Raw genomic sequence first — 14,127 nt, 5'->3', positions numbered from 1 at the left:
CTCTGTTATCAAATATTAAACGGCAACCCAATAATACTGACTATTAGCTGGTGAGCCTGTTACTGATCATTAACCACAGGGCCCAATACCATTACCATTAAATTATAGGACTATCCAGAAACAGAGGCACAAGTTCAAACCCCACAATGCTAGTTAGCAGTTTACACAATTACAATAGCAGGGACCACTGTAAAATACCATCAGGTTCACAAATGACCTTCAAGGAAGGAGATCTACCATCCTTACTGGGTCAGTTTGATGTATGACTAAATGTCCACCTCTGAATCATCTCCTTTCATGGACAATTAGTAAGCATCAGTCATACAGTTTGGAAACAGGACCTTCGGCCGAACATGCCCACGCCGACCAACCTGCCCCATCTACACTTGCCCATTTTATCTTTCAACATCATACTTAATTACTCCCGAAACCTGCCCTGCGTTTGGCCCATATCCCTCCAAACTTTTCTTATCCGTGTACCTGTCCAAATGCTTCTTAAACATTGCGATACCGGTATTGCAGCCTTACTGGTGCCCCATAAACAAATAAAGATGAACCAACATCCCCATGACTGAACACAATGGACCAGTATTCCCATTGCTGACTTTTACCCCTTAATTGAATCTCCAAACCAGACCAGACTGTTTCCAGACTCTGCTTGTTATTTTTAGAGAGCATCGTACCCAGGATGAAATAGTGTTGGAGAAAGCAGAAGGAATCCTTAGGAGGCTCCGTAAGACGGTGGAGGGTATTGATGGATCAGAGAGCAATGTCATGGACCTAGCTCAGTTGCTGGGATCTCCCAACTGGGCAGCATACATGGAGTCTGTCAAAGGTGAGACTGTGCCTTGTGTCCTCCTCACAGGTGCCACCCTCACCTTCACCCGTGGCAACAGCTAAAATATATCAATGGTTTAATTGTGCTTTTATTGTCACGCATGCAAAGTGCTAACACACGGTGACATTATTTTCTTACAAACAAAAATTCCAACAGGGCTAGTCACGCTGGACACTGGGTGGAAGTTTCCCCCGGCTGGGGCAGGGGCGTGATCTGGTGGGGGGACAAAGTTGCAGGAGATTGAGTAAGACATTTAGCAATGAGACGAGGAGTGATCTCTTCACCCGGAAACCTGGGCAAATTTGTGGAATTCTCAGAAGCTGATGGAGTACAAGTCACTTGACATCGTCACAGAGTCACACAGCACGGAAACAGCCCATTCAGCACAACTCACCCAAGCCGACAAAGCTTTATAGCTCACCTAGTTCCATTTACCTGTGTTTGGCCCATATACCTCTGAACCTTTCCAATCCATGTACCCATCAATGTACATGGATTTAGTGGTTGCCATTGTATCCACTAAAGCTTCATCTATATATGATGATATATCATCATATATAGATGATACCATATATGCAGTTACAGTTTAGTTTATTATCACATGTACCAAGGAACAGTGAAAAGCCTTTTGTTGCGTACTAACCAGTCAACAGAAAGACAATATATGATTACAATCGATCCATTTACAGTGATAAGGGAATAACATTCAGTGCAAGGTAAAGCCAGCAAAGTCCAGTCAAATGATAATCCTAGGTAGATACTAGTTCAGCACTGCTCTCTGGTTGTGGTAGGATGATTCAGGTGCCTGATAACAGCTGAGAAGAAACTGTCCATGAATCTGGAGGTGTGCGTTTTCAAACTTCTATACCTTTTGCCGGATGGAAGAGGGGGAAGAGGGAGTGGCCAGGGTGTGACTCGTCCTTGATTATGCTGCTGGCCTTGCCGAGGCAGTGTGACGTATAAATCGAATCAATAGAAGGGAGGTTGGCTTGTGTGATAGTCCTGGATGGAGCTGTTCACAAACCAAGCACCACCATCTGCTTGAAGAAACTGCCTCTTGGATCTCTTTTAAAGCTTTCCCCCTCTCACCCCAAACTTATGCCATCTAATTCTAGACTTCCCTACCCTGGGAAAAGCACTGTAACCATTCACCTGCTATACACCCTTCATGATTTTATATATGCTACAAAGTCACCCCTCAGCCTACATTTCAAGGTAGAACATCCAGCCTATCCTATAACTCAACTCCTCAAGTCCTGGAGCACCCTGGTTAATCTTTCCTGCACCCTTTTCAGTTTAATGACCTGTGTCCTATATCAGGGTGACCAGAATCACACACAATACTCCATTGGGTGGTCTGTCTCACTGTCTTGTACAACTGTAACATGGCATCCCAACTTGTCTTTGACATTTACACCCTGACTATCTCCTCTCTATACCTCTCATGATGTTTTATATTTCAATCAGATCCCCCCCACAACCTCTGATACTCCAGAGAAAAATGGACAAAGATCTGTCAAATGAAAGATAATGGGGGAACGCGGGAAATCGCCCACTGTGGCAAGAAAAATAAAAGATGCGTTTTATCTCAATGATGAAGGATTCTTGAGCTCTGATATGCAGAGGGATCTGAGGTCCAACTACATTATTCACCCGAGGCTAGTGTGTAGTAAAAACAAGTAATTAGGAAACCTTCACAAATATTATTGTTTATAGCTGAAAGATTGAACACAAAATGAGGCAGCTTGCGCTTCCATTATATGGGGCAATGCTGAGAACATATCTGGACTATTATTTACAGTATCAGTCGTAGACTCGCACTGCACGGGAACAAGCCCCAACTTGCTCATGCTGTCAAGATTCGCCATCTACACGAGTCCCACCCTGTTCGCATTTGGCCCATATCCCACTAAACCTTTCCAATTTAAAAATATGTCCAAACATCATTTAAATGTTGTTATTGTACCTGCTTCAACTACCTCCTCTGGCAGCTGGCTCCATACACTTCATACACCGTGTGAAAAAGCTTCCCCTTAGGTTCCTAGCAAATCTTTCCACTCTCATCTTAAACGTATGTCCTGTGGTGTTGATTCCCCAACTCTGGGTAAAATACACTGCACATTCACCTATCCATTCAGTCTTCTTACTGTTGGAAAGATGGAATGGTACAGCACAGGAATAGACCCTTCTTCCCACCATGTCCATGCCGAACATGATGCCGTTAAACTCTTTCCCTCTGACTGCACATGATCCATCTCCCTGCATTTCCACGTGTCTAGGTTGTAAAGGTGAGAGAAGCAGTTCAGAGAAGGTTTACTGTGTTGATGCTGGTAGCGGGCGGCTTGCCTTATGTGGAAAGGTTGGACAGTATCCACTGGAGCTTTGAGGAGTGAGGGATTGACACATAAGATCCTGAAGGACTTTGACAGGTTGGATGCCAATGTCCCAAGGTATGGTGGGCTCCCAGTTGCCAGTTCTCCTACCTAGTATTTCAAAGTTGAGCTCTCCAGCATACAGTATGCTTCCTAACCATCCCTGTAGCAGGGCACACAGTGATACAGCGGTAGAACTGCTGCCTCACAGCACCAGGGACCCGGGTTAAACCCTGACCATGGTGCTGTCTGTGTGGAGTTTGCACGTTCTCCCTGTAACTGCATTGGTTTCCTCCGGGTGCTCTGGTTTCCTCCCATATCCTAACGTTGTGCAGGTTTGTAGGTTAATTGGCCTCTGTAAATTGCCCCTAGTGTGTAGGATGCCAAAGTGGGATAATATGCAACTGGTCTGCTGGTCATCAATGGTCGGCATGGACTAGGTGGGCCGAAGGGCCTGTTTCCACTCGGTATAACTGAGCTAAACTAAATCAGTAGTTGACTGGCTATTCTCACTCATGCTCATCAGTCATGACCTCCACTTGCAAGACTCTTACGAGGGTAACAAAGAGAACCATGGCACTTTGTAAAGTGGTCCATCGGTCCATTCCTCTCTGTTCTGTATGTCACTGGCCCAGGAGGAGTTACTCTTTTCCTTCCCCATTGCCTTCCTTCTACAGTGTTACTGTTTCATCAGCTGTCCTCTCCCTTCATCTTCACCAGGGTTTGATGGTTTGGCAAACTCGGCACTGCTGACAGTCTTGCGGCATGAGATCGGATGCTTCAACCAGCTGCTGCAGGTGATTAGATCCTCACTGCGATCCCTGTGTCAAGGGGTGAAGGGAAAGATCATTCTAACCGAAACTCTGGACGAGATATACAACTCCTTCCTCAACATGAGGATGCCGAAGCTTTGGCAGGTGAGGCGGTGTGCTTGCCTGTGAGATGATGTGGATGATGGATGAGGAGCAGACAGACCCAGGGGTTCAAGACCAGACAACAAGAACATAAAAACATAGATAGAAACATAGAAAATAGGTGCAGGAGTAGGCCATTCGGCCCTTCGAGCCTGCACCGCCATTCAATATGATCATGGCTGATCATCCAACTCAGTATCCCGTACCTGCTTTCTCTCCATACCCCCTGATCCCTTTAGCCACAAGGGCCATATCTAACTCCCTCTTAAATATAGCCAATGAACTGGCCTCAACTACATTCTGTGGCAGAGAATTCCAGAGATTCACAACTCTCTGGGTAAATTTTTTTTTCTCATCTCAGTCCTAAAAGATTTCCCCTTTATCCTTAAACTGTGACCCCTTGTTCTGGACTTCCCCAACATCTGGAACAATCTTCCTGCATCTGGCCTGTCCAACCCCTTAAGAATTTTGTAAGTTTCTATAAGATCCCCCTTCAATCTGCTAAATTCTAGCGAGTACAAGCCGAGTCTATCTAGTCTTTCTTCATATGAAAGTCCTGAAATCCCAGGAATCAGTCTGGTGAACCTTCTCTTTACTCCCTCTATGGCAAGAATGTCTTTCCTCAGATTAGAACAGCCATGTTGCTTCAAAACATAAACATCCAGACAGAATTTAAAAAAAACAGACAAGCAACTTGCCTTAATTGGTTCCTGATCCTCAACCCCAAACATAACTAAGCCTTAATGACAAAGCCTGTTTCCCTTGTGACTACTAATGACAAGTATTAATTTAGGGCCCCACCTGTTCATTCTGGCTCCAAGCAGAAATTGCCCATGTCGTTCCTAATGAGTTCTACTTTTCCCCAACAGGTCAAACATCACCTATGGAGAGAAAAATTGAGTAAATGTTTCATGTTGCTGACCTTTCGTCATATGTTGGAAAAGCTAGAAAGTGACCCTGTTTTAAGTTGCAGAGAAAGGGTGGAGCCATGAGTCCTGGAGCTCTACAGCATGGAAACAGGCCCTTCAGCCTAACCCGTCAAGGCCAAACAATTTGCCTAACTTGCCAGTGCATGGACCATATCTTTCTAAACCTTACCTATCCACGCACATATTTGTACCCACTTCAACCAGCTCCTCTGAAAAGCGCATTCCATATATGTACCACCCTCTGTGTGGAAAATATCTTCCCTTCTCAACTTAAACCCATGCCCTCTAGTTTCAGGCTCCCCTACCCTGGGGAAAAGACTATGACTATTCACCCTGTCAATGCCCATCGTGATTTTATAAATCACCATCAGTTCACCCCTCACCCCTCAACACATCTTGGAAACATAGTCCCAGCCTGCCCAGCCTTCCCGTATAAATCAAGCCTTCATCATAAATCTGTTTTACACTCTTTGTTGTTTGACACTGATATATTGTTGTCAGGTGTACTGAGATACAGTGGAAAAACATTGTTCTACATGCCATCCAGGCAAATGGTCATTTAATGACATCCTCCCAATAACATCCTCGCTGTAGCAGGGCGATCAGAGTCTGCTACTCTGCTACCCAGTAAAGTATCTTGAGAACATTGACAGGAATGAACCAGTGTGCAGATGGTACTGGCTCATGGTCAGTTTCAGGATCAGCAGTCCCAGATTCCTGGATATCAAACCAGTAACATGACCACTAATCCCCTTTCCCAACAATTGGTCCATATTTTTCTATGCTTAGCCAATTGGGGTGCTTGTCCAGACACTAATTAAATGTGGTGAAGGTATCTTCTTCCAGTCCCCATGAAGGCAGCGCGTTCCAGATTCCATGTGATGCTTGCAGCATAATTAATGGAATTTGCCACTCATGGAACAATTATAGCTGCTTACACTTTTCGGTGCTGAGCTGTATTTTTAGTATCGTTCCCCTGCTGCGAGAATCACAGGAAGTCAGATGATTCTCAAGTGATGGGGCCAGAACAGGCTTCAGTACAAATAGACAAACTGTCAGCCACAGGCACTCACCACTGTGTATCCTTCCACCCAGCTCCATTCATACGACTCATGCAAGCCTCTTGGCTCATGGATTGATAACTTTATTGACCGTGTGAACTTCTTCAAGAACTGGTCAGCACAGTTTGTGGCAGGCGCTCAGCACAGGTAAGGATGATGAGATCCAGAGTCTATTTTCAGGAACGGGGTGCTAGTATCCTGCGCTTCAGTGCAGATCCACAAATTCCCTAGTCCTGCAGCTCCCTGTCTCTCCAAGTACATAATCCTCTCCTTGGGACACTGACCGGTCCTGGCCCACAGCAAGCGAGTAGCCCCAGCCACACAGGGTCAAACAGCCTGGCTCCAGTCATTCAACAGATACAGCGTGGAAACAAGCCCTTCAGACCACCAAGTCCCTGCCGACCATTGATCACCAGTACATTAGTTCCACATTCGCATCCTACACACTAGGGACAATTTACAGGGACAAATTGACATGCAAACCTGTACGTCTTTGGAATGTGGGAGGAGACCGGAACACCAGAAGGAAACCCACGCGGTCACATGGAGAACATGCAAATTCCACATAGACAGCACCATAATCATACAGCACTAGATCGAACCCGGGTCTCTGGTACTGTGAGTCAACAGCTCTACTGCTGTGCCACCGTGCAGGCCTGCTATTGGTAACCCAGCAGGGATGATAAGGAAGTGCAGAATGTGCTCCCAATGACCACGTAGGTTTCCTCCAGGTGCTCCTGTTTTATCCCACATCCCAAAGACATGCGAGTTTGTATGTTGATTGGCCTCTGTAAATTGCCCATACACTCATTCTACCCTAGCACTGGGGACAATTTACAGAGGCCAATTAACCTACAAACTTGCACGTCTTTGGGATGTGGGAGGAAACCGGAGCACCCAGAGGATACCTATGTGGTCATTGGGAGAAGGTGCAAACTCCACACAGACAGCACGTGAGGACAGGATTGAACACGGGTCTCTGTCACTGTGAGGCAGTACCATTACCGCTGCGGCACTGTGCTGCCCTTTAGTCCCATAAATATTGGTAGAACTGTACTTTGGACTGCGGCAATGTTCTCTGTGTGGTTCATTTGTCCTATCCCTCTCCAAATCACCACAGAATTGACAAGAATGCATCCCAGAGGAGGCCAACACGGCAGATCTGCGATGTGAACCCATCTGCCTTCTGGCTCTCAGCATTCTTCTTTCCACAGGGTAAGGCACTGACACAGGTACTGCATCTGGGGATGGATATTCTTACTGGGAGTCCAGGTCTGGGACTGGGTCCTGCACACCTGTACTGGGATAGGGACTGGGCAATGACCCCAGACTGGACATTGACCTATGAACTGGGCATTGACCTGTGGCCTGGGCATTGACCCCTGATGGGGTGTTGACTCCAGATTGGGCATTGACCCCTAGACTGGCCATAGACCTGTGTACTGGACAGACAGGATGTGATTCCTGAACTGGTAGTTGATCCCCGGACTGGGCAATGACTCCCGGACAAGATGTTGACCCCAGGGCAAGTTGTTGACTCCAGTACAGGACGTTGACCCTGGACAAGACATTGTCCCCAGGAGAGGATGTTGACCACCGGACTGAGATCTCCAGTGAATCGTTTTTAAATGCTCGGTAGGGTGAGTTGTCGAAGTGAAGTTCTCGGCCTGGTTGAAACCAATGACCATCCATTGCAGGGTTCTTGACGGCTGTGTTACAGAACCACGCCCGCAAGCACGGCATGTCTGTGGATTCCATCAACTTCCATTTCCACATCCTGCCTTTAAATGAGAATACTGAGGATTATCTGAGCACGATGTGTCACTTCACTATCGGGACCGACAACTTTCAGGTAGGGGTGGGAATGTAACATCACACCACTGTTGGCACCGCACTTTGTGAAACTGGTCCAGACATCACACTAGGTCATGGAAACGTAGAACTGTCCAGCATGGAGAGAGACCAGTGGGCACCCACCTACATGATGATGGGTTTATATATGGGGTGGAGTCCTGACAGGGACAAGCAGTGAGATGCCCTGGGTAATGAGAGATGCCACGGGTGGTGGGTGATATATACAGGACAGGTTCCTGATGGGGACACAGGGAGATGTCCCAGGTGGTGGATGGTGTTTATAGGGCAGAGTTCTGACCAGGATAGGGAGAGAGATTCTGACCAGGATATGGAGAGAGGTTCCCTGGGTGTATACGAGGCAGGATCCTGGTAGTGACATGAAGAAATGCCCGGGGTGGTGGATGGATGAGCATAGTTTATGTTCATAGGAGTGGAATTAAGCCATTTGGCTCAATAACCCCATTCACCTGCCTTCACCACATAACCACTGACAACCCTACCCCACAGAGCAGACCTGATGAGGATAGAGACAGAGATTCCCCAGGTGGATATGAGGCACAATCCCAGGCGATGGATGGTGTATAGAAACATAGAAAATAGGTGCAGGAGTAGGCCATTCGGCCCTTCGAGCCTGCACCGCCATTCAATATGATCATGGCTGATCATCCAACTCAGTATCCTGTACCTGCCTTCTCTCCATACCCCCTGATCCCTTTAGCCACAAGGGCCACATCTAACTCCATCTTAAATATAGCCAATGAACTGGCCTCAACTACATTCTGTGGCAGAGAGTTCCAGAGATTCACCACTCCCTGTGTGAAAAATGTTTTTCTCATCTCGGTCCTAAAAGATTTCCCCTTTATCCTTAAACTATGACCCCTTGTTCTGGACTTTTTCCAACATCGGGAACAATCTTCCTGCATCTAGCCTGTCCAACCCCTTAAGAATTTTGTAAGTTTCTATAAGATCCCCCCTCAATCTTCTAAATTCTAGCGAGTACAAGCCGAGTCTATCCAGTCTTTCTTCATATGAAAGTCCTGACATCCCAGGAATCAGTCTGGTGAACCTTCTCTGTACTCCCTCTATGGCAAGAATGTCCTTCCTCAGATTAGGAGACCAAAACTGTACGCAATACTCCAGGTGTGGTCTCACCAAGACCCTGTACAACTGAAGTAGAACCTCCCTGCTCCTAGACTCAAATCCTTTTGCTATGAATGCTAACATACCATTCGCTTTCTTCACTATAACGGGATTAACGGGATTGATGCATACTGTTCTGCACAGTTGCCTTCAAGTGTTGTTCTGCATGCAGGGCAGTGATGCTCCAGTAGAGGGGGCTGTGTTATTTGGACTTTACTTGGACGGTGCTTGTTGGGATCCCAATGCAAAGACTCTGAAGGACTCCGAAGTTGGCCAAAGGTTCAGCAGCGTTCCTCCAGTCCACTTCCTGCCGGTCAAGGTGAGGCTTACATTGAACTTTGACATTTCTGTAACTGAAAGTTTGATCATGCATGGGACGGGTCCAGGATCTGCAACGATAGATCTGAATTAAGAGGAACCTGAGCACATACGAAGCTGCTCACGACAGGTGCCAGGTTACTCTTGGAGAATCCTTCTCCCAAACGAAGCACCGCACCTTCTAAAGAACCTCACTTGCATGAGCCAGTCTTAGAAAGTTGTACGATTCAGAAACAGACCCTTTGACACACCGCCTCCATCATGAACATCAAACCCATTTATATTTACACGCAAGGCGGCACCCGCGGAGGGAATGGACCAGGAGCCGCCATGGGCCAGGACTCTCCCCCAACCCCCCCCCAACGGAAAGGAACTGCAGATGCAGCCGGCACATCAAAACGTCTAAGAAGGAGCTGCAGATGCTGGAAAATCAAAGGTAGACAAAAATACTGGAGAAACTCAGCAGGTGAGGCAGCATCGATGGAGCGAAGGAAATAACCAACGTTTCGGGCCAGGTCTGAAGAAAGGTTTTGGCCCGAAACGTTGCCTATTTCCTTTGCTCCATAGATGCTCCCTCACCTGCTGAGTTTCTCCAGCATTTTTGTCTACCGCAAAACGTAAATGATTTCGGGAATGCCGAGGCGACAGGGTGAGAGAGAGGGAGTAAGAGAGCTAGAGAGAGACCAGATGGGGAGCGGGAGAGAGAGAGCGTGAGAGAGAGAGAGATGGAGGGAGAGAGCGAAAGACAGAGAGACACAACGTGGGTCGTTAGGTGAATGACTAATCTGCAAACCAAGAAGAAGCCCCTGCTATAGGATCTTTGGTCCGGATCCCTCAATCATGATGGTGAGTTTTAAGAAATTCATCAATGCATCGATCTACATTCCTCAGTAAATGTAATTGTGTTTTGAACAAGTATTAATGACGGCGCATGAATTTTATTCAAAGGAACGCAGCGTCATTAATACTTGTTCAAAACACAATTACATTTACTGAGGAATGTGGATCGATGCATTGATGACACATTGTATAATACTTGTTAACTACTGGCTGTTAACAAGTGCTAACAGTAGTAGTTAATAAATCGATTATGTCTGATGGCCGTGCAGTGGCTGTTATCTATGTTTGTTTTACAAAAAAATCCGTATAGCGAATGTTTTTTAAAAAATCTTTATTTAACAAAGCGAATTCGTATATTTCCGTACGAAATACGGAACATTAGCGCGGGGCTCCCCTTAGGCGCGGGGCCCAATTGGGAACAATCGGTCCAATCGGCTTAAGGCCTGCCCTGTCTGTCAGATCCCACTAAGCTTCCTCCGCTCCATGGAAAATGTACTACGTCTCCCCAGTTTATAGTGTCATAACTGAAACGCTCATTCCCAGGCAACATCCTGGTGTACCTCCACTCCTGCTTCCTTTTCACATTCTTCCTGTCATGTGATGACCAGATCTGCACAGGATATTCCAGCTCTACCGAACCACAATTTTATAACGTATTAATATAGCTCTTATATCATACAGTGCATTCAGAAAGTATTCAGACCCCTTCACTTTTTCCACATTTTGTTACGTTACAGCCTTATTCTAAAACGGATTAATTTTTAAATCATCAATCTATACACAATACCCCATAATAAAAACGTAAAAATGTGTGGTTAGAAATTTTTGCAAAGTAATTAAAAATAAATAACTGAAATATCACATTTACATAAGTATTCAGACCCTTTACTCAGTACTTTGTTGAGGCACCTTTGGCAGCGATTACAGCCTCAGGTCTTCTTGGGTATGATGCTACAAGCTTGGCACACCTGTATTTGGGTAATTTTCCCCATTCTTCTCAGCTGATCCTCTCAAGCTCTGTCAGGTTGGATGGGGAGTGTCGATGCACAGCTATTTTCAGGTCCCTCCAGAGATGTTCGATAGGGTTCAAGTCCGGCCTCTGGCTGGGCCACTCAAGGACATTCACAGACTTGTCATGAAGCCACTCCTGCGTTGTCTTGGCTGTGTGCTTAGGGTCGTTGTCCTGTTGGAAGGTGAACCTCTGCCCCAGTCTGAGGTCCTGAACGCTCTGGAGCAGGTTTTCATCAAGGATCTCTCTGTACTTTGCTCTGTTCATCTTTCCCTCAATCCTGACTAGTCTCCCAGTTCCTGCCTCTGAAAAACATCCACACAGCATGATGCTGCCACCACCATGCTTCACCGTAGGTATGGTATTGGCCAGGTGATGAGCGGTGCCTGGTTTCCTCCAGACGTGACGCTTGGCATTCAGGCCAAAGAGTTCAATCTTGGTTTCATCAGACCAGAGAATCTTGTTTAGGTGCCTTTTGGCAAACTCCAAGCAGGCAGTCATGTGCCTTTTACTGAGGAGTGGCTTCCGTCTGGCCACTCTACAATAAAGGCCTGATTAGTGGAGTGCTGCAGATATAGTTGTCCTTCTGGAAGGTTCTCCCATCTCCACAGAGGAACTCTGGAGCTCTGTCAGAGTGACCATCGGGATCTTGGTCACCTCCCTGACCAAGGCCCCTTCTCCCCCGATTGCTCAGTTTGGCCGAGCAGCCAGCTCTATGAAGAGTCCTGGTGGTTCCAAAGTTCTTCCATTTAAGAATGACGGAGGCCACTGTGCTCTTCGGGATCTGCAATGCTGCAGAAATAGTTTTATACCCTTCCCCAGATCTGTGTCTCGACACAATCCTGTCTCGGAGGTCTACGGACAATTGCTTTGTCTTCATGACTTGGTTTTTGCTCTGACATGCACTGTCAACTGTGGGACCTTATATAGACAGGTGTGTGCCTTTCCAAATCATGTCCAATCAATTTACCAAATCAAGTTGTAGAAACATCTCAAGGATAATTAATGGATAGAGGATACACCTAAGCTTAATTTTGAGTGGCATATCAAAGGGTCTGAATACTTATGTAAATTTCTAAACACCTGTTTTTACTTTTTTATTATGGGGTATTGTGTGTAGATTGATGATTAAAAAAATGAATGTAATCCATTTTAGAATAAGGCTGTCACATAACAAAATGTGGAAAAAGTGATGGGGTCTCAATACTTTCAGAATGCACTGTATGCCCCGGCTAACGAAAGCAAGCATCAGGGGGACCTTCTGCACCACCCCTTGCCTGTGCTGTCTCCTTCAGGGATCCTTAGACTTGTACACTAAGGTCCCTGTTCCTCTACCATATATCCTACCCTGATTTGACCTCCCAAAATGAATCACCCCCCCCACCTTATCAGAGTTAAATGCCATCTGTGACTACCCTGGGGGGGAAAAACCATGGCCATTCATCTTATTTAGGCCATTCATGATTTTATAAACATCTATAAGGTTAGGGTTAGGGTTACTTGTCTTCTGCTCAGCCTCCTGTGTTTGAGGCAAAGAAGTCCCAACCCTCTTTCTATAACTCAATTCTTGAGTGGGGATGATCAGCCATGATCACATTGAATGGCGGTGCTGGATCGAAGAGCCGACTGGCCTACTCCTGCACCCATTGTCTATTTGGTCTAGGTAATATCTGGTGAATCTCTTCTGCACCTTTTCCAGCTTAATGACATCCTTCCTGTAGCTGGGTGACCAGACTGCAAATGTGGTCTCACCAATGACTTGTACAGTTGTACTGCAACATCCCAACTTGTACTCAGTACCCTTACCTATGATGGCAAGTATGCCAAACACCTTCTTCACCACCTTATTTAGTTATGTTGCTGCTCTCAGCGAATTTGTACCTGTATTCACTATTAGTCTGTGAAGTTTGAATGTTTACTATTCGTCATGTTTTATGTGAGAGTGTGTAATATCTGAGCACGACTTTTAATAATATTTGTCTTATTTTAGATTGGCAACCAAGAGGAATGGTTTGAGGAAGTGGAGCACTCCCAGTTGGAGGAGCATCGTTACGAGTGTCCCCTCTACAGGACCTCTCGGCGAACGGGTTCCATCACCACCACTGGCTTCTCCTCCAACTTTGTAATCGCCATTGACCTTCCCACTGTGCTGCCGGCAGATCACTGGGTGTTGCGGGGGGTGGCCCTCCTCTGCCAGCTGGATGACTGACCCTTCCCTCCAAAGGGAGAAAACCCAAGCGTGATTCCAAGTTTATCTATCTCAATCAGTGCCCAATCCCATGATCCCGACCACATTGGTCTGTTTATTCAATCTCTGTTTCCGCTAGCTTTCCAATATCCCGTTGATTCCCAATATATTCCTGCCCAGGATTTCATCATCTCCTCTCGTGTTGTAGGAATATTGATATTGTTTCCATAACTCAAACTGTGCCCCTCAACTGGGAAGTTGCCTGCAGGACAGCCCAAGGGTCGGAGATGGTGTTGTCTGTGCCTTTCAGTGCTCTGGCACTGATTCATGTCTCAGGAGTCTTCTCAAGCAGTTTGCCTGAATGTTGTTATTTTCATGGAAGTGGTCAATTAATTATCCAATGTTATCTTAATTAAACAATATGATTGTTTTGCCTCCTAAATCAGTTTCTACTCATTTGCACCTATTTAATCTCCATCCCTGACCATAACTTTCAGCAAAATGGGGCAGGCGCCTGCAGGAGTCCAGATCTCACATTGAGCAGGGCTGCCAACATTGGGTGAGAGTTGGGAGTGAGAAATTGCGAGAGACCAAGCCCGAGGGAGCATAGCGACCGGGGGGGGGGGGGGGGGGGGGGGGGGGGGGGGGGGGGGGGGGGGGGGGG

At 46.4% G+C, this 14,127-nt stretch overlaps 1 protein-coding gene across 1 annotated transcript in view; it reads left to right on the top strand.

The window, feature by feature from the left end:
• The window catches only part of dnah14 (dynein axonemal heavy chain 14), a 435,381-nt gene extending 421,485 nt beyond the window's left edge, over positions 1-13,896 (top strand). The window contains 7 exon segments of the mRNA XM_033020484.1: positions 636-835; positions 3,931-4,127; positions 6,149-6,261; positions 7,235-7,329; positions 7,812-7,966; positions 9,203-9,427; positions 13,266-13,896. Coding sequence (XP_032876375.1) covers positions 636-835; positions 3,931-4,127; positions 6,149-6,261; positions 7,235-7,329; positions 7,812-7,966; positions 9,203-9,427; positions 13,266-13,484 — 1,204 coding nt within the window. The 3' untranslated portion in view covers positions 13,485-13,896.
• Positions 13,897-14,127: the final 231 nt, after the last annotated feature.

This window comes from Amblyraja radiata, chromosome 5 (assembly GCF_010909765.2).
Source record: "Amblyraja radiata isolate CabotCenter1 chromosome 5, sAmbRad1.1.pri, whole genome shotgun sequence".
Taxonomy (NCBI): domain Eukaryota; kingdom Metazoa; phylum Chordata; class Chondrichthyes; order Rajiformes; family Rajidae; genus Amblyraja; species Amblyraja radiata.
Note: the sequence above shows the minus strand (reverse complement) of the source record. Positions and strands in the feature narration are given on the sequence as shown.